Source organism: Loxodonta africana, chromosome 7 (genome assembly GCF_030014295.1).
Source record: "Loxodonta africana isolate mLoxAfr1 chromosome 7, mLoxAfr1.hap2, whole genome shotgun sequence".
NCBI classification, from domain to species: domain Eukaryota; kingdom Metazoa; phylum Chordata; class Mammalia; order Proboscidea; family Elephantidae; genus Loxodonta; species Loxodonta africana.
In genome coordinates, this window is record NC_087348.1 from 115895542 (window position 1) to 115917327 (window position 21786).

The window sequence follows — 21786 nt, forward strand, 5'->3', positions numbered from 1 at the left end:
TTTAAAACTTCTCAGCTTGTATTTCTGCAAAGGTAAACATTGATAGACGTAAACCACATAAACAAAAGCTTTTTGTAATCCTCAATAATTTCAAGATTGTAAAAGATTCCTGAGACCAACAGAATAAACTATTATCTGACAAATTAAAGTTGTATGGAAATGAAACCATAATTCCTAAGCAATGATTTAGAACATGATATTAAAAGGCTAACTTACTATATCATTACTAGAGCTTGTTGTAAAATATTTTTTTGATATTTAACTTACAAAGAGAATTCTGTTTCACTAATTTTAATTGTGAAGTAGTCAATTTTGTTTCTCGTTGGCTTTCATTCTCTTCATCACTTTCCTCATCTTGTACTATAAAGTCATCAATAATATAATCATCTTCATTTTCACCCTCAGAACTCTCTTCTTCCTCCTCCTCATCTTCATCATTACTTGGGCAGGATTCCTTTTCAGAGTCCTAATTAAATTAAAAGATACACTTCAGTATATTGTGCCTTTGTCAGTATGAATGTGACATTAACCATTAAATATGAAACCAAAAAACGATCCACAGAGCTTTGTAATTTCAAGTTAAAAATAAATCTTGTTAAATGCCGGACTTTCGAAATTAGAAGATACTATTGAATCTTGATTAAGTGAGAGGAGCCTTGGTGGCACAATGGTTAAAGCACTCAGCTGCTAACTGAAAGGATGGCGGTTCGAAGCCACCAGCCACTCTGCAGGAGTTGTGGCAGTCTGCTTTCGTAAAATCTACAACCCTGGAAACTATACGGGGCAGTTCTACTCTGTCACTATGAGCTGGAACTGTCTGGACGGCAGTGGGATGTTTTGGCATTTGCTTAAATGATGTAAAACATTTAAAATGAACAATAAGGTCATAAGTAGAAGTTAAAAACAGGAAAAACCATGTAAAACAAGCCTTTCCTTTTTTAAAAAGTGATGAACTGAAGCTCATAATAAAACTATATTAGATAGTACAATCAAACATGTTAAAAGACACTTGATTAAAAAATAAATTCTAGGATTACTGTGAAGTAGAACAGACTTAGTACTTTTGATTTTTATAAAAATTAAATATTTTAAATAAAACTTTAAAAACAGTAACAAAACCAACATAATAAAACACACCTCAAAATCTCTGCCACTATCGCATCTCTGACGAGATCTTTGTTTTGAGAGTTCTTCCAGCTTCTGCAATTGTTCTTGCTTTCGTGCAGCTAAAGTTTTTTCAGGTGCTTTTTGCTCCATCTCCAATGAAGAACATTCATCTTCAATCACTCTACGTGGACGTTTGACACCTACTTTTCTAACTACTACATCACTGTCGTCACTCCCGTCACTGTCATACATCACAGAGGATATCCTTTTTCGCCTTCCTGGCATGATGTGCTCCTCCTCTAAATCCTCCTCTATTACCTGTCCAGTGTGTTTGTTGAGATCCTCCTCCTCCTGACTTGGATGACTTTCATCATCTGGTAAGTCAATACTCCTTTGTTGGCTTTTGTTCTTTTCTTCTTCATATGCTGAACTGTTGCCAGTGTTAACTAGATGCTTACTGCTGTGTCCTTCGCTTTCAACTTCAATTAATTTAAGTTCTCCCTTATTTTCTGGCTTTTTATTGCTATCAAGCCCCTTGTTACTATCAAGCTCTTCATTATTATCAACGTTTTCATTGTTATCAACACTTTCATCACTATCAAACTCTTCATCACTGGTGAACTCTTCACCACTATTAATCTCTTCATCACTATCAGATAACAGTGAGATACTATTCCTTTTAGTCCGCCTCCAATCAACTCGTGATTTCTGCTTGGGCATTTGAGTTTTAGAACTGTTTCTTGTTACATGTACCATTTTCATTTAAGCTTCTACAAAATAAAGTTATTAGGATTACAGAAATGAATGCATTTATGGTACAAATCACAATATTTAGTGTTATAAAATGGTCCATGAAGGCAAAATCACGTGGAATATCTGAGCGAAAATGGTAAAACAATCATTCGATGTACAATTTACTGAACATCTATGATTATTCTGAATTAGGCTATATGTTGTTCTGAAAGGAATACACAGAAAAATCATGATCCTTGTCCTTCAAAAGATTATCTCTGTGTATAACTAATACATATGATTAAGAAAAATTAGAGTATTTATTATCAAATAGGTGATAACGATAAGTGCTACAGAAGTATAAAGATGAAAGCCAATCAGCAGGGTAAATACTTCACTAGAAATTTTATTGAACAGATGTGATCTGATATAATTTTTAGGAACTGGTCATATTCGAACAGAAAGAATAAAAGAAAAAGGGATTTAAGGCAGGTAAAAACGGTAAGGACAAAACTTTGGCACTGAGAAAGAACATAGTATCTTCCGTAAATAAGTGTGACTAGAAGTGTGAAAAAAGGCTTGCATGGGGAAAAAAGTAGGTAAGAAGGGAAAACTGTAGCGGGATTACCAGCATAATTTATCCTGTAGGCAGAGAAGGATTCTGAACAGAAAATGATGTGAAGTGCAATTAAATGAATCAATTTACATAAAGTTATAAAGTAGGTATCTATATAAAAAAGTAGCACAAAACTGAGAAATAACTTATCCACTAAGCTTGCAATCTCTATACACTTCAGTAAAATGGCAATGGCTTTAAATTTCTCTAAATTAAAGATAACAACATAATCCAATACAGCACTTAGTAACAATCCAATAATATAAATCAGGTGAAAAAAGAAAGTTTCATGGCTGAAGTAGAGCATGATACTGAGAAAGAAAACAAATGTATAAATTTCTGATTCAAAGGATGAATTTCATTAAAATTATCACAAAGATATATTAAAGCAACACTTACTGACTGGTAAGAAAACTAGAGTAACAGTAACGCTTATGTATTCCTATAGAAAATAAGATCACAATGGAACGAGACTGACTTCATAATCCACATATAAGGGCTTATATACTCAATTGAGTGTTATTTTCTTCAAAGAAATCATTTTATGAGGCTGACTGTTATGGACTGAATTGTGTCCCCTAAAATGTGAATCAAATTGGCTAGACTTTGTACTCTGATGTAATTATCCTATGTGTTGTAAATTCTAACCTCTGTGATGTTAACGAGTGAATGGGAAACCCTGGTGGTGTAGTGGTTAAGCACTATGTATGACTGCTAACCAAAAGGCTGGCAGTTCAAATCCACCAGGCGTTCTTTGGAAACCCTATCGGACAGTTCTACTCTGTCCTATAGGGTCGCTATGAGTCAGAATCGACTTGATGGCAACAGGTTTTTTTTTTTTTGAATGATGTTAATGAGGCAGGATTAGAGGCAGTTATGCTGATGAAGCAGACAATCTACAGGATTAGGTTGTATTTTGAGTCAATCTCTTTTGAGACATAAAAGAGAGGAGAGCAGAGAGGAGAAGGACCTCAGTACCACCAAGCAAGAGGAGCCAGGAGCAGAGTGTGTCCTTTGAACCTGGGGTCCCTGCACTAGCTCCCAGACCAGGAGAAGACTGTTAACAAGAACCTTCCCTCAGAGCTGACAGAAAAAGCCTTCCCCTGGAGCTGGTGCCCTGAATTCAGACTTCTAGCCTCCTAAACTGTGAGAGAATAAATTTCTGTTTGTTAAAGCTATCCAATTCCCATATTTGTTATAGCTGCAGTAGATAACTAAGACACTGACTATTCCAATATTTCTACCATGGCCCAGAATTTTTCTCCATTTTCTCTATAAACCACAGTATCAGGAAAAAACCAAGGTATAAAACCCCCAAATAAGAAAAAAATTATGCTTTATTGTTTATCTCAGAGAGTGCCTTCAACACCCACTTTATTCACTTGTCTCATTTATATGGGAATTTTAGAAGTTTCTAGAAATGATAACCATCTTCAAAAAATGAAGATTAACTACCACTAAAGATGTTCAAAAAATGTGCTGCAGACTCTGAAGGCAATTCCAAAATCGGAATGCCAAAAATCTTGGGGCCAATAACTGCATCACTGGACCAAGCTCATAGGTTCCCAATTTTTTTTTTTTTTTTTTGGTGTTGATAGGGGGACACTACTCATTTGATCGTAAAAAATAATTCTGATATTTTTATAAAGCAACATGACTACTTCTATAATGGTAAAACCTGATAAAAACAACATTCCTATGATTATGTACCAAAAAATATCTTCACACTGTAAAGTATGACTTTATAACAGTAACTACTATAAGATATATTCAGCACTGTAGTAGTGATCTAACAAATCCTAATCAATAGAGTAAGTATTCAACTATTTTAAATTACACTTGAGTTGCATCTTGCAGAAAGTTTATATTAAAATTGACAAAGATCAAAATAATGTGGTCAGAATTATTCTTTTAAAAAAATTCCTTATACTACTCTTCAAAGTATGGTTTTATACATACTATACTGCTTCACAGTATGTCCACCAGTTTCTCCTCTGATTTTTAAACAGACTACTTGTTCCTTTGGTTAAGCACCGGATAAACCAGGCAGCTTACATTTTGAAGAGATACAACAAATTATTTTTTTAAGCACTTTTATTTGAATTTGCATGAACTGTACCTATGATGGGACTATACTATAGAAGACAGTAAAGTTTTTTGATAAAGCTGCCTGAATTGGGAGAAATAACAAAAAAATGTTTATGAAGACAAATGACAAACATGGCTTCAGCAGATACACTAAGGCAAATATAGGTAGTAAGGAACATTAAAATAAAGAATGATCTCATTAGTACCCAAAAGCGCTTCTTATACAATAGATGATTATCCTACCTAACTATAACATGTTCAAAAGACAGTCATTTATCATATGAACAGGTGATTCCTATGCCAAAGATAAGAAAGATTAAAAATGTCACTATTAAAATGACCTTAGGCTGCATACTGCACACTGTTAAGCTTTAAAACAAGCCCTACATTTATCATTTTTCAGTGTATTTTTGTTTATTTTTAAATTCTCACAATGATCCTAGAAGGAAGATAATATACATCTTCTTTTACGAATATCAAAGCCGAGGACATACAGTTTAAATCATTTACCTAAGATTATGCAGCTTGTTAATGACAGAAAAGAGATTAGAAACCAGATCTTCTGGTGCCACCTCCACTGCTACACAATGACTGCTGCCAGTATCACACCTGTACAAAAAGGTGATAAAAATTAGGCCTTTAAAAAGTAAACATTATTTTATCTCTCATTTATGCTTAATTTTAGTTTCAGAAAATAACCATTAAAAAGGTTTAAATTCAAGTTTACAAATATGCTTTTATTTTTAATGTCACTAAATTTTAGCGCACACGAGTTAAACCAGAAACTTCTGAAAATTAGTCATTAGGCAAGAAAAAGATGCACAAAAGAGATAAAAATTTGCAGACTTCCCTCTACCATCATATTGATGACACTGATGGCAAAATTTAAGTGATTCTCCTCTGAGCCCAAAGGTAAAAATTTCAAAGAAAGGCGGCCTTTGATGAGAAAAATATTTTGGAAAATTGCAGATTCTGAATGCTTGAGGAGGCAAGTTTTACGTAGTAAGATACCAAGTTTCATTTGGCCAACTACCAAATTGCCAGGTTTCTCTCCTGTTTCAAAATTGTCATTTATACCAATAATGTCAAAAAGTCTGCTATTGAAAAAGAAGATAAAAATTACAATATGGTTGGCTCCTTTTTAAAATTATGGACACCTTTTTTTATTTTTTATCATATTGGAAACCCTGGTGGCGTAGTGGTTAAGTGCTACAGCTGCTAACCAAAAGGTCAGCAGTTCGAATCTGCCAGGTGCTCCTTGGAAACTCTATGGGGCAGTTCTACTCTGTCCTGTAGGGTTGCTATGAGTCGACTGGACAGCACTGGGTTTGGTTTTGGTTACTATATTAGCTGGGTGGTGGGTGGGGGGGGGTGATGACAGAGGGAAAAGGTGAGTGAACCTGGGGAGAGAAACGAGAAGGTAAAGCTAGGTTGATGGGTAAAGATATCTCTTGGTCTTTAGAAATAAATAAATAAAGGCTTCCTAAAAATAGATGTAGTTTTTGTATATGCTGAATAAACACTCAGTTTCTTTAAATAAAAATTCATCGAGCTTCTTTAATGATACCTTACCTTTAGATAGGAGCCCTGGTGACACAGTGGTCAAGTGCTACGGCTAACCAAAAGTTTGGCAGTTCAAATCTACCAGCTGCTCCTTGGAAATCTTTTGGGGCAGCTCTGCTGTAACCTATATAGTCATTATAAGTCAGAACTGGCTTGATGGCAAAGATTTTTTTTTTTTTAAACCTTTAGACAAAATCAGACTCCAAACAGAAAGCATTAAATAAGTGAATGAAGGGCAATACTACCACATCTTTGTGCTTCATGTTTAATATCGTGTAAGACACACATTTATAGCTATGCTCTTTGTCAAAGATTATAAATTAAAGGCAATACCACATCACTGCGTGTATTCTTTAACACAGTAACTCCACACCTAAGAGAAAGTACTTCGATTATGATACTTAAATTCTCATCAGCAGAAATATCCTTTCTCCTGGGCTCTGAGGTTAATCGCCCTCAAGAAACGATGCATTCTAGGAGTTACCTCCTTGCCATATAAACAACGCGGGTGGTAGTTTACACTGGAAGATTTGAGGGGCAGTGGAACAGTGGAATGTCAGCATCGCCTGAAATCCCACCTTAAGGAATGCATTCATATTTCTAAAACATCACCCCCTCCTTGAGGCGTTCTTTTATATGTTAAATACGCTTTGGAGAGGAAACATCAATAAACCAAAGAAATACTAAATGAACCCTTACTATGTACCATCACATACTCGAGCTGTGGCTTACCAGAAGAAATCAACGATTCAGTCTCTGCTCCCAAGGAGCTCACTCTCTATTTGATGAAATTATTAGGGAAACCAAAACAAACCAGCGTGATACATGATTAAAGACTACAGCGTATGATTCTCATCAAGTTACCACATGGCTGGGAATAAATTTATCATAGTTCTCTTATTGGCTGGAAAACAAGACAGCACAACACGACAGAAACAGGAAATAGAAAAATATGAAACACACAGAGTTTTCCCCCCACTTAGGATTTTACGATTCAACACTCCACGATTTTGAATGGAGTGGGTCCTGTCAGCTTGGAGTCCGGGACAACTGTATTAGTCACCAAAATTTCTAACATTAAAGGTGGTTCTCTAGATCCCGTAGAGATGAGCGGCAGAAGAAGAAACAGATCATCTCGGGATTACAAACCTGGTTATTAAACTGCTCGCAGGCTTCCTAGGCAGCCCACCACTCTGCCCCCTGCCTCCAGGAGGGAGGGGCACCGTAGCTAAGAAACCCGACCCTAACACACAGCTTCGCGATGACGTGAGCGCACTACGACACATACTCCCACGCCCGAGAAGGGTCCGCACCCGAAAAACACGGGTCTGGAAAAGTCATAAACCCAAGAAATCACTACGCGAGCTCCACCGCGGAAGGGCACGGGCACCGCGCCCACAGGAGCTCAGTTCAAGGGGATCGGAAGTAGAGCGAAGGGTTCAGGGTACCGGTCTCGCCCACCTCGAGAGCGCCCAGCCCGCCGAGAGATGTGACTTTCTCTGCCCCCTTGCTAAATCTAGAGCCCTGGTGGCGCAGTGGCAGAGAGTTCGGCTGCTAACCAAAAGGCCAGCAGTTCGAATCCGCCCACCTTCCCGTGGACACTGAAGGGGGAGCGCTGCTCTGTCCTACAAGGTGACTATGCGAGATCAACTGGACGGCAACTGATTTGGGCGGTTTTTGTTAACGTTAGCAGCTCGGGCCAGAACCAGCAAGTTCCGGCCGAGCTAGCCCCGCGCCGCCCCCGCGCCCTCACCTTTCAAAGCGCCTCCGCCGTGGGCGCGCGCTCCAGTCCCGCGACGCTCCTCCTTCTTCCGGGAACCAGGGGAAGTCCCGCCTCTAGGAGGAGCAAAGGGGCGGAGCCGGTGGCGGGAGGGGCATCTTCCGGGAGTGTGTGCCGGGGGAGGAGCGGTGGCCGCGCGATAGTCAGGGAACGGTGCGGGGTCCTGATTCGAACTGAGGTGGGGATAGGGGCCCGGCGGGGTGCGAGGGACCGGGAGGACTGTCCGGACTAAGCCTGGCGCGACGAAGCAAGGCTGTGCAGCGGGAGGGTTTGGCAACTGGAGAATGGGTCAAACGTAACCATTGACCTGGGGAAGGGGAAAACCGGGCGGGCGCCAGTCCTGTCCTCCGTGGCTCTTCCGCTCTTTGCCTTAACTTTGGGCCTCGGCGGGGCTGGTGACGGGAGCTTAACCGGGCTCTGGGTGTGGAGGAGGTTTGTGGCTACGATGGGGTTATAGCCTTTCTTGCTGCCACTGGGATAATAAATGTCTCTAATCCGGATTATCCGCGGTGACGTGGGGCCTTCTCCTCTACTGTTCATCTAAGTTAAAGGCCTGTTCCCTCAGCCACCCTCCCTTTTCCCCACTTTCCTTTGCCGTCTCTTTTCCTGTCAAGCACAGCGGAGGAGGGAATCAGGGCCACCAGGTTGTCGCTAAGGTTGTAAGTCTGTGAAAAAGTGAGTCCGTGTGAGGGAAGGAGGGATTTGGGGTATTGCTTTAGTGTGAGTGTAGGTCGAGTCCCAATACCTTACCATGTCAGGGAAACGGAAGCGTGTGGTGTTGACTATTAAAGATAAGCTCGATATAATAAAGAAACTTGAAGACGGAGGTTCTTCCAAACAATTGGCAGTTATTTATGGAATTGGTGAAACAACAGTTCGGGATATAAGAAAAAACAAGGAAAAGATTATAACATATGCAAGCAGTTCTGATTCTACAAGTCTTCTGGCTAAGAGAAAATCTATGAAACCATCCATGTATGAGGAACTGGACAGAGCAATGCTGGAATGGTTCAACCAGCAAAGAGCAAAAGGGAATCCCGTATCTGGACCAATTTGTGCAAAAAGGGCAGAGTTCTTCTTTTATGCTTTGGGAATGGATGGTGATTTTAACCCTTCTGCTGGTTGGTTGACTCGTTTTAAACAGCGCCACAGCATTAGAGAGATTAACATTAGAAATGAAAGGTTAAATGGAGATGAGACTGCTGTGGAAGAATTTTGCAACAACTTTCGAAACTTTATTGAACAAGAAAATTTGCAGCCTGAACAAATCTACAATGCAGATGAAACTGGACTGTTCTGGAAGTGCCTACCCTCCAGAACTTCAGTAATCAAAGGCAGATGCACTGCTTCTGGGCACAAGTCAATTGAGGAAAGAGTCACTATCATGTGTTGTGCCAATGCAACAGGCTTGCATAAACTTAAACTTTGTGTTGTGGGAAAAGCAAAAAAGCCTCGTTCCTTTAAGTCAACGGACACCTCAAACCTGCCAGTGTCTTATTTCAGCCAAAAAGGTGCATGGATGGATCTTTCCATTTTTCGACAATGGTTTGATAAGATCTTTGTGCCACAAGTTCGAGAGTACTTAAGGTCCAAAGGGCTACAGGAAAAAGCTGTGCTCTTGCTGGATAATTCACCAACACATCCAAATGAAAATGTCCTGAGGTCAGATGATGGCCAAATATTTGCTAAATATTTACCACCCAATGTGGCTTCATTGATTCAGCCCTCGGATCAGGGGGTCATGGCAACAATGAAGAGAAACTATCGTGCGGGTCTTCTCCAGAACAACTTGGAAGAAGGTAATGACCTGAAATCATTTTGGAAGAAGCTGACTCTGCTAGATGCACTCTATGAAGTAGCGATGGCGTGGAACTTAGTAAAGCCAGTCACCATTAGCAGAGCATGGAAGAAGATTCTCCCTACCGTAGAGGAGAAAGAATGCTTGGACTTTGACGAAGAAGATATTTCAGTAGCTACTGTGGCCACCATTTTACAGCACACCAAAGGACTGGAAAATGTGACTACTGAGAACATTGAGAAATGGCTTGAAGTGGACAGTACCGAACCAGGCTATGAAGTGTTAACTGACAGTGAAATCATCAGAAGAGCACAAGGCCAGACAGATGAGTCCAGTGAAAATGAGGAGGAGGAAATAGAACTGATTCCAGAGAAACATATTAATCATGCAGCTGCTCTCCAATGGACTCAAAATTTGTTGGATTACCTGGAACAACAAGGTGATATGATCCTGCCTGATAGACTGGTAATACGTAAACTTCGAGCCACCATCAGAAATAAACAGAAGATGACAAACTCAAGTCAATAATGGCATCTTTATTTTACCATTGTTTTGTAATTGTGTTTGTGACTCTTACCTCTTTGCAAGATGACTTAATTTTCTTTGTGTTTTGAATCCTCAGTCACAGTCCTGTGAAATACAGGTACAAAAATGTATCTGTAAGTGGTTTGAGGATTGTGTTTTGCATCATCTATGTTTCTTGTCCCTCCATTGTGCAAATAATCAGAAGCCAACTCTGTATAGATACAAACGAAATGTATACATGTGTTCACTTCTGTAGATCTGTCACTGTCCCTTCCATAATAGTGACATCCCCTAAATTTTCTAGCAATAGTTGGAAAACAATGAACAGATTGAGCACTTTCCCCAAGCCTTTTGCTTGATTCGTGAGGGCTGCCATATTCTCTTCTTGTGCTGACCGTCTTAAATGGTTGTCTATTTTGTCTGTTCGATTAGACTGACAGAATGAGTCTATTGTTAGATTTGAGGGTGTCTATAATAATTCAAAATGAAGTTCAGTAATGAGCGGAAATAATGATTTAAGAATTATAAGAATAATTTAGAAATTATATTTCTGTTCTTTTGTGTAGGTGATGAGGGAGATTTTCTGGAAATGAAGTAAATATAATACAGGAAGTGATTGTTAAGTTAGTGAGAGAAACTATTAGAAACCTGATATATAAAAGAGGTATTCTGATCATTTGTAGGTAACCGGGAATTGAAAATTTGGGGAATTTATTTATACAAAGGGAATAACAGGCTTATTTTAATTGGGCCTTTTTATTATGAATTGGGTAAGAGTATAGGTTTATTATTTATTCATCTAATTATAATACAGCTTTTGTAATGTTATATGTGATGGTAGGAGGTCCTGCCTTTTATTTGGGGGAGCAACATCCCAGAAATTTTAAAGTAACTAAGGGTTTTTTTTTTCCTGAGTACTTGGAAACGTTTATCCATAATTTGGGAAATTTTGTTGTACTTACCTGTTCTATTTGATATGAAAAGAAATGAAAGGAATAAAGTTTTTATTATTTCAAATATGCCATGTTTGTGACTTGTTTTATGACGAAAGCAGGAATAATTATGGAAAATTCCAGACTCTAGGGAATTTCATCATTTATTATTTCGACACTTGTAAAAAGAGAGTGTGTTTTGTAGAACTTCATTCATTTAAGTCAGGATTTTGGTAAATTTGCTTAGTAAACTCAATGTTTTTTCAAGACATGGGAAAGACTTTACCTATGTGGGTATTAATTTCATGTGTCTATGATTTAAAAGCAAAGTATCTGAATATTCATACTTTGATCCAAAATTTAATAATTTAGAATTACTCTCTATTAGTTACTTTTAAAAGGTTTAACGTTTTCACTAATACTTTGCATTGTATAGTACCTTTCTTAGAATTCTAGAACTTTAAAAAGATATTTAGCTTTCCATAATTTCTAGCTGATATCTTCATGTTATATGTCTAGATTTCTAAAAAAAACTTTATCAATGATGAGAACTATTTAAAAATTTTATTTCTTAAATGAATTGCCTCAGTTCACCAAGGGAAAAGGCACCAGAAGTTAACATATAGAATCAGATAATTACACATTCTGCTGTAAGTTAAATTATCTATAAAGGGAATTTCCATTTTTCTAAAAAAAAATTGTACTCAAAATCTTGAAATTTCTGCCTGGATTTGCTCACTTTCTTAACTTAAACTTGTCAGTGAAATTCAGCTCTCATTGCCACCTAGTGGTAAATTTAACATTACTGTTGATCTCTGTGGTTTTAAACTTTAATGACTTATAAAAAGGGTCACTATTTTGTGGACTGGAGTGTGAACCTTTCTCTAACCTGATTTATAAATGTTTGCTCTTCTCTGAAAGCTGCTGACACGGGTAGGCTAGCAATTCTGTTTTGATACCTTTCTCTCCTTAAACATAATCACGAAAGCTGCCAATTACTGTTGAATGCCATTTTATGATCTAAGCAGCATACTTGTTATATTATCTCATACAGTCCTCAAGACCATCTTATGAATTAGGTGAAAATACCGAGACTCAGCTCATACGCTTAATTACTAACGATGACTTGGCTACAGGTAAGAATTTAAAGCCAGGTATTTGACTGGAAAGTCTGTGCTTGTATCGTCCAGCTTAGGCTCACCTCTTAACCTTTTCCAATCTTCAACATTTATTCCTTGCCACCCTGTCTCCCACCTCCTATAGGTTTCTGAATTTACTTGTCTAGTTCTCTACTCTTGTAGCAATTGCCTTTCCTTCTCTCTCTAACAGGGCTATTCTTCCTCCTTCACCATGCTGTAGTGTCTGTCTTGTTAACGGCCGTTGAGTTGGTGCCCAGTCTTTGGTTTGGACCATTGTGATCCATGACGTTTTCACTGGCTGGTTTTTTGGGAGTAGATTGCCATGCCTTTCTTCCTAGTCCTTTTTAGCCTGAAAGCTCTGCTGGAACTTGTTCAGCATCATAGCAACAAAAGCTACCACTGACAGATGGGGTGGTGACTGCACCTGAAGTACATCAGCCGGAAATTGAACCTGGGTCTCTGGCGTGGAAGGGGAGAATGCCGCCACTGAGCCTCCAGTGTCCTCACAGTACCTCTATTACTCCGTTTATCAGTAACCTAATAGCAGCATTTGAAACTTGGATCACATACTTTGTGATTTTCAGGTAGCCATGCTCCCTTTCACCATTTAAAATAGTACCAACATGGAAATCTTGCTAGACCACAGGTATTGGAAACCACTACTACCAAAAAACATGTGCATATATACATTAGATCCATACAGAGATAAAAATTATATATATATGAGGTGCCCAAATGAGACAATAAGGGAAAAGAATGAAAATTAAATTCACATACCCACTGCCATTGAGTCAATTCTGACTCAGTGACTCTATAGGACAGAGTAGAACTGCCCCATAGGGTTTTCAAGGAGTGCCTGGTGGATTTGAACTGTTGACATTTTTATTAGCAGCCGAATGCTTATGTGCCAACCAGGGCTCCAAATAGATGAGATAAAGGCGGTGGTTAGAGAAGAAAAAGGGAAATGTCACCTGCCATGGAGTGTGCTTTACAATTGTGTGCATTTCATTATCCTGGTTCTGGGCTTAATAGTTTGTGCTGTTCAGTATTAGATGGGCCTTTTAATTACTGCTTTCCCCTTCTTTCCCTGTGGAATGTTAGGAGGCCAGATTAAATGCACTTGATCAGTAGTTGGGCCTGTTTAGGGATTAATACTAAAATCTTCGTGCATAGTACACCTGTCTCCAAATTCATAGGTCCTTAGTGCCCAAGTGCAGCTCCTACGTGTGTCACCAGAGGCTGTGTTTGGCATTTAGTTTTTTCCATTAAGAAACTAGCCATAGGCTCATGTTCCCTCACCAGTCTTGCCAGGTTTTCCCATTGATGAGCCTTGACACAACATCTCTCAGAAAACCAACTGTACAGCTCAAATGTTTCTTTAAACCCATATTCCTAAACCCATCGCTGTCAAGTCAATTCCAACTTATAGTGACCCTACAGGACAGAGTAGAACTGCCCCATAGGGTTTCTAAGGAGCACTTGGTGGATTCAAACTGCTGACCTTTTGGCTAGCAGCCGTAGCTCTTAACCACTAGACCACCAGGGTTTTCCCCATACTCGTAGTAGCCAAGAATTCTGGGAGAGTAGATTTACCTGCAGGGGTTGATCCAAGAAGTTAAAAAGTTGCTCTTTCTGAGATATTTGGGGTTTAGAGGGTGGATGAGGGGGGAAAGTGGAACTCTGCCATGTTAAAATTCAGTGAATTAAAGATACATTAAGATTGTAGTAGTAAACCTTCACTTAAAGCACAATAAAAATAAGTAAAAAAATGTGGTAGTGGTGATGCGCTTAGGAAAATGTAAAAGAACAGGAAGAAGATTCCTGTCCTGACAATTTTGAAATCAAGATGGAAAAGCAACATACATATTTGAAAAACAAACAAAAACCCTATCTTGTTCAACTCTAAGTTCACATAGAGAGGCTCAACATAATGTGATACGTGCTATACTTGTGTAAGGAAACCATCAAGATTTAGTTTCCTTGAGCGCTACGGCTGCTAACCAAAGGGTCGGCCTTTCAAATCCACCAGGCGCTCCTTGGAAACTCCGTGAGGCAGTTCTACTCTGTCCTATAGGGTCGCTATGAGTTGCAAGTGACTTGACGGCACTGGGCAACAACCATTCCTACTCTACATACCTTGTAAATTCTGCTTTGTTCTTGTTTTCCCGCCACTGAGTACTTCATCCATTTTCATTACCCACATGCTTAGATCTCAAATTTCTGTCACCAACCATCCTGTCTTCAGGTGTCTGGATTTATATTTTCAGTTGAGAAGCCGATCTAAGCCTGGAAAAGAAACTGTATTGCTGCTTTGCTTCCCATCCTGTAGTTAACCCTCTGTTGGCATCCTGCTAGTATCAGAGTCAGCTAGATGGGCTAAGTTCAAATAATTTTTGAACTGAATGCCAAATTTAGCAAAGCTAATTTTAATTTTAATTTTAGGAGTTGTTCCGACTCCTAAACTCTTTGAAAGACCATCATTCAAGCTTTTTCTCAAAACCAACCACATCTTCCTAGAAATGTACTCATCTGTTTTTCCTATTTAAGGCAGCTGACATCTTTACATAGTAGCTAGTCTCCTGCAATCCAGTAAAATCAGAAATTGGGAGTTGGAAGAATGTCAAAAAGGTAGCAGGGGCTGGGGACAGCTAATAATGTGAGAATTAGTATCTGCAGGACCATAGATCTTATAAGACTTGTCATATTGTGGAGAGATTTTTCTGATGGGCATGTCTTACTATTGGGCTATGAGCATCTAGAGATAAGAACTGTGGGGTCAATTTTTTTTTTTAATAATAGTCTATATTCATTCAATAAATGTATACTCAACCAACATGGATTTTACACTTTCTACATGTAAGACATGTCCCAGGCAATATATGAGCTACATGGATAATACTATCTGCATTCAAGAGCTTTGTATTGTACACGAGGAGACAAAAATGTAAAAAGGGAAGAACGAATTAAGTGTTGCATGCTGACCTAGTGCAAATGAAAGACTCATTAATTCCGATATGAGTGATACAAAGTGGTGCAAATAATTCTGATATGACGAGTAGAGGTAGTAACAATTGAATTGGTCTTAAAAATTACCTAATACTTTCATGGTGACTTATAGTTCTCAAAATATTTTCATTGACATTATCTCATTTGATCTTTAATCAACTCTTTAACATATGTACCAAAAAAAAAAAAACCAAGCCCAGTGCCATCGAGTTGATTCCGACTCATAGCGACCCTACAGGACAGAGTAGAACTGCCCTGTAGAGTTTCCAAGGAGCGCCTGGCGGATTTGAACTGCTGACCCTTTGGTTCGCAGCCGTAGCACTCACCCACTACACCACCAGGGTTTCCTTTAACATATGTAGAATGTTGTTATTCCCATTTTGTTATTAGAATAACAAATATAGAATGTAATTATTCCCATTTTGTAGATGAGGAAAATTGAGGCTCGGAGAAGTCCAGTAACTTCTTCCAAGGAATTTTGTAGCGTTTTCCTCATAACATTGTTATAGTATACGTATTTTTCTCTTTCCTATTCTACACTGGGAGTCCTGAGGGCAATGACATGTCTTATTCATGTTTATACCTACAACAGTGCCAAATATGCCGTAAGTGCTCAATAATTATTTTTTAAATTATTGAAATGATTAATGTATCAAATGATGTTGGATAAGATGACTTTGAGAAGAGTATCTTGAGTTTGATGATTAGTTGAAAACTGTCAAGAATGCTTTCAAGTGGAGTCGTAAGGGTAGAAGCCGTATATTGTTTGTGTTACTATGAATCGGTACAATCAAGTCAGTTCCAACTCATAGCAACCCTATGTACAACAGAACGAAACACTGCCTGGTCCGGCACCATCCTTACATTCCTTGTTATGCTTGAGCCCATCATTGCAGCCACTGTGTCAATCCATTTCATTGAGTGTCTTCTTTTTTGCTGACCCTCTCTATTTTACCAATCATGATGTCCTTCTCCAGGGACTGGTCCCTCCTGTTGATGTATCCAAAGCGTGTGAGACCAAGTCTCATCATCCTTTCTTCTAACGAAGATAACACAAGTTAACATCTAAATGCACAGCAGAGAAGGGATAAGACAACCAAAACAAAAACTTCGATTAGAAAAAGTAAGAATGGGAGACACCTAGTGGTCACTGGTCCTGTAAACCCGTTGCGTTCCAGTCGATTCGACTCACAGTGACCCTATAGCTATGATGAAATTTAACCAGGTGCACTGGGTTTTTTTGTTGTTGTTGTTTAGACATAATGAAGATTCTTTCCTTTGACAGTGAGATACCTAATTAGGATAGATTATGTTCTCTGGGAGGAACTCCATTATCCAGTGTTCTCCATAGCTCCTAATTCCACCTTCTGGGAGACTCTTCCTTTTCCAAGTTCTTCGGACCCACCGTGCCCACATTTGAAGTGGGAGTGTACAGCTTTAAGGCCACCTTCTTTTCGGGCAAATTCGGGGGCTCAAGTTCTGTTTTATCATCACAGGCTGTTTTTAGGCCAGGACCCTGGCATTTTTTTTCTTTTGCAATACAATTCCCGCCAAAACTTAGTGGGTTTGTGATGTCTTTGTTTCTAGTCAGTTCCACGCCACGCAACACACCAGAGTATGTTCCTAGATCTAAGTCTCAATCTTTTTTTATACCTGTACTGTTTAGACCCTTTCTCAGTTTGATGAAGGCTACCAATAGACCCTAAAAAGATACACTTGTTTGGGAAGTAAAACCCTTAATAAAACTTTGTTGCAGGGATGAATCACTTTAACTACAAAGTCTTGCTGGGTTTTGTTTTTTCAGCCTTATTATTTCCTACTGTTCAAAATCTAGAGCTATTCATTTTTCTCAAACTACAAAAGCCTCCAAATTTCTGGACTTTAAGCCCTTTTATTTTTGCTTGTAACTCTTTTCTGAGCTCATTTCTTTCTTGTAATATTTGCTAAACATAGCAAGGAACAACTGACATTAATTTTTAACTCTTTCCAGATACTTTCTCTAGTTCAGGTCTCCTTAACCTTGGCACTACTGACATTTTTAACAAGACAGTTGTGGAGGTCTGTACTGTACAATGCAGTGTGTTCAGAAACATTCTTGGCCTCTACCCTTCAGATGCTAGTAGCACCCCCCCACCCCAACAGTTATGACAACCAAATATGTCTCCATATATTACCAAATGTCCTCTGGTAGGGGAAGGGGGAATCATCCCCAGCTGAGAAACACTGCTGTAGAATCTCAAGTTCACAGACACTTGGTCTGCTTTCCAAATTATTGAAGATAATATTTACAATTTTTTTTTTTACACCACTATTCCATCTTTCCAGCCTCTGATAATTATTTCCTTGGTGACTGCTTCAAGATAATTATTGTAATGCTACAAATTTTAGGTTTTTGTCACTATGAGTTGGAATCGACTTGACAGTGATTGTCAAATGAGTAATAGTAATGATGGCAGTTTTGTTTTTTTTTAATTAAGTTACCTTAAAAATATGATCCCATTCGGATGATTTCAAGTTGACTGAGAGCAGTGGGAGTGTACGTTTTCACTAAAAGCATTTTGGTGTCACACTACAATGAGGTTTATTTCTCCAACTCCTCTGCCCAGTTGACTCCTGAAGAGCCACTCTTTCTTGAATGTGATGGAGGTGGAGTGGGTTTTCTCCTGACTCTGCTCTCTTCAAGACCTCCATTTGAGCCCTGCCAAGAAATTTAAGCTCTATGACCTTCTGGTTAGTAGCCAAGCTCTTAACCACTGTACCTCCAGGGCCCCAAATTCATACTACTTGTGACAAAGAAAGAAAGAAAGAAAAAACGAAAAACCCAAAACATAAAATCGAAACAGGGAAACTAAATGTATTGACAATTACATTTTAAAGTGTTTTTTTTATGACAATAGTCTCAAATAGACACTAAAGTCTTTAGTTCTCAAAACTTAAATAATTCTCTTATTTCAGAGCCTTATGATACTATTATGAAATAGGTATTAATCGAAAAAACAGTATCAGTAAATTAACATTTATTGAAACCTATCACTGCCCATCTGTCAGTTTGTCGTGTCTGTGATGGCCTGCGTGTTGTTATGATGCTGGTTGCTATGCCTTGATATTTCAAATACCAGCAGGGTCACCTATGGTGGACAGGATTCAGCAGAGCTTCCAGACTAAGACTGACTAGGGAAAAAGGCGTGGTGATCTTCTTCTAAAAATTATCCCGTAAAAACCCTATGGATCACAACAGAATACTGTCCAATATAGTGCTGGCCGATGAGCTCCCAGGTTGAAAGGCAACAATGGACTCAAACATGTCAGTGATCATGAGGATGGCACAGGGCCAGGCAGCGTTTGGTGCTGTTGTACACCGGTCACCATGAGTTGGAGCCGAATCAACGGCAACCAAGAAGAGAAACACTGAAGTCTGCTATGTGTTTAGCAACATAACGGGCAGTTTGGGAGGTGTAATAGAAATATAAACGTGGGCAATTAACAGCACACTGCACGGCCCATTCCAAGAGGGCATACACTTATTCACAAACGTTGAGGAGTATCTTTTCTTTTTGTAACAGTCTCCAAATGGGGTTTCTTGGCATTTTGTTAATTTTTTTCTGTCACAAAGCCAGTTAGTTTGCTTTCTTTCACTTCGTGTGTTAAGATTTAGGTTGAGACGCATGTAGCAGTGACCAGAAATAGCAGAGGCATACACAAGGCATATGCTCATTTCCCTGTCACGTAACAGTCTAGATGAAACAGTTCAGGTATGGTATGCTGACTCCTCAGTCATCCGGGATCCAGGCTGCTTCCAATTTTACAATTCCATCCCCACAATGCTGTCCTTGTCTGCGTGGTCCAAGATTGTCTATGTTCTAAGCAGGAGGATGGTGAAAGAAGGAGCACATATCTCAGAATTGTATAAACCATGTTGGCTTGCATCCTCTTTACCAGAACTTAACGATAGGAGATGCCTCGTCGCAAAGTTGAGTGCAATGGGTTTCTTCACATGGCATTTCTGGCCCGGGTTTGTAACTTTCCAAAGCGATCGGTCAGGTCGCGGCAATCTTGCAAGTGATTGGTCAGTTAGCTCTCTGCATAAACGGCTTGCAAGGATTGGTCAGTTGATGAGGATCTCTGTCATTGACCTTTAGGGATTGGCTGGGGCAGCAGAGCGGGAGCAGCACCCACCCAGCCTGACCTTTACTCGAATTGGTTAGGGTGCCAGCCTAGAGGTATTCTGATGAGAGGAAAGGTGCCTGAGAGTTGCCAGGAGAGAGACATGTGCCAGCGGGAGCTTGTCGGAAGCTGCCCTGGTTGCTGAAGTGGGAGACACATTCTCTCCTTCCGGGGACCTTTGCAGACCTCACTTATACACCTTTTCCGAGTTGTATCCTGAGTTTCCTGATGTTTACCCTGAGTTGCATCCGAATTGTATCCTGTTGCTTCTCTATTGTTACCGTAATAAACCACAAAACTGTGAGTATACTCTGTTGAGTTTTACGTGACCATTGTAGGGAATTACCGAACCCAACAGAAATATAAAGGAACTAATGGAGAAGTGGGAAGTTGGGAGTGTATTTGACGTGTGCCTCTTAGGAACCAGCCTTTATGCTGATTTTGGTTCACAACATTGTCCTTACACAAAGGAAGATGGAAAACAGAATCTTTATTCTGTGCGGCCATGTGTCCAGCTAAAAGTCGTGTCAGTGTGGGGGACTGGGCATGAAATAATACTCAAGGAGGAGAGAGTGGCTATTTGGGGGCAACTAGCAGCGGCCTCCTCCCAGTATTAACGTCAGTTTCTTCACGAACACTGTTTTCTATTTCACCATTATCCCATTTGAATAATGGGGTCAGTTAACCGAACATACTCAAGTATGCCAAGTGGAGTTCACACTAAGAAATTAGAAAGGAAGAACAGGAGAGTAGAGGTCCTTTGAATGCCTTTTCATGTTCCTTGAATGCTTGTAACAACCAAGCTATGATAAAAGATGATAGAGATGATTGGTATTTGTTGCCGTTCTGAGATTAAGAGAATAAATAGTATTAAACAGCCAAGTGATTGCCTTACCCCCTTTTTTTACACAGTAAGGACCCTTGTCTCCATCTAACAGACAGTATGCCTTCATAGCAACCCTACTGTTGTCTGTAGACTGGCCCTCAGTTCTCTGCCTTTTGCTGTTCCAGCTTTGTATCTTTATATATTATGAGGAAGACAGGAAAGACCCTAATGTGTGAGGGGGAAAAAAAGAAAGAAAGAAAAAGGTTGAATTCCATCCTTTATAAAAGACTCTTGTTGTTCAAGACACTTCTAGTTGCATAAGGCATATAAAGAAAAATCTTGTCACCAGAATGTTGTACGAGGGCCCCATGGCAACTGAAAACAAGATGCTGCTTTTGATCATACAGTTAGGCACCACAATTACTTTCCATTTCCATTTAAGTGTTTATGACTAGAGTAGTCTATTTTAATTCTGTGACGCCCCTAAAGGTATTTTAACAAATGAAATAAAACTGGATGCAGTATGGAAAAATCGACTACCCATGGATTAATTTTTTAAAGCTATATTTGTACCCTAGTTAGTAGAATCTCCTTTTTCCCTAAATTAATAGGAAAGCTGTGTTTTGTATATTAAACAATAAGATATCTCTTAATCATTTACTTCCTTTAATTAGAGTACTTTGTGAGTTCCCTGCATGACACTATGGAATTTCTTTCAATCTCTTTCATATTAAATATTTATTTGTAGATATGCCTATACCATAAACTAAATTAAAAAAAAAATCATTTCCAAATGACTTCTTACAGATATATGTGACTGATCATGCATTAGCAATTAAATCCTTAGAAATTTTGTGTGCTAGAAAACTGAGTCTTAAACTTTAGGTGGCTGTAGTGGTGTTTTCAGCAAGATTGATGATGTTTGATGAGTTTTAGCACACTAATCAGTTCTTAAAATCAGAATTATTTTAATGTCATCATTTAGAAATACTTGCAATATGTAATATTTACTCATTGATTCTATAAATACATTCAAATAATCTGGGCTTTACGTCTGTTTTGTTGACAGACATTTCAGATATTTTCACATAATATTTTATATTGTCTAGAAATGTTTTACTGACTTAAAAGAAGAAAAAAAAACCCCTCAAAGGTAAATAAGAGATTAAAGAGAGATGTTTAATAATGATTATATACTAAAATTATTAAAGCATTTAATATAGGAGTTGTATCTTAAATGAGTTTTCATAAAATTCCTCCCTAGGTAATTAAGATTCTATGGAAGTATACTGGTCACTAATAAATGTGTTTTATTTTTATTTATTTATTTATTTATTATTAACTTTTATTGAGCTTCAAGTGAACGTTTACAATTCAAGTCAGTCTGTCACATATAAGTTTACATACATCTTACTCCGTACTCCCACTTGCTCTCCTCCTAATGAGTCAGCCCTTCCAGTCTCTCCTTTCGTGACAATTTTGCCAGCTTCCCACTCTCTCTGTCCTCCCA

General features: G+C 38.8%; 2 protein-coding genes across 5 annotated transcripts in view; one reads left to right on the forward strand and one right to left on the reverse strand.

Annotated features, from left to right (window-relative positions):
- CCDC82 (coiled-coil domain containing 82) overlaps nt 1–7925 on the reverse strand; it is a 36537-nt gene extending 28612 nt beyond the window's left edge. For 3 of the 4 annotated variants that reach the window (XR_002787123.2, XM_010595409.3, XM_003415657.4), the window contains exons 1-4: nt 7860–7925; nt 5054–5152; nt 1138–1877; nt 268–466 (exon numbers count right to left, since the gene is read on the reverse strand). Coding sequence is in view for 3 of the 4 variants with exons in the window: in XM_010595409.3 (XP_010593711.1) it covers nt 268–466; nt 1138–1869 (931 nt within the window). In the remaining variant the exon portion in view is untranslated. The other variant, XM_064288838.1, reaches the window with a different exon arrangement.
- Nucleotides 7926–8009: 84 nt separating this feature from the next.
- On the forward strand, nt 8010–18299 carry JRKL (JRK like). The gene has a single exon (XM_003415658.4). It carries the CDS (start codon nt 8638–8640, stop codon nt 10210–10212), a length of 1575 nt encoding a protein of 524 aa, XP_003415706.1. The 5' UTR covers nt 8010–8637; the 3' UTR covers nt 10213–18299.
- The last annotated feature ends 3487 nt before the right edge of the window (nt 18300–21786 follow it).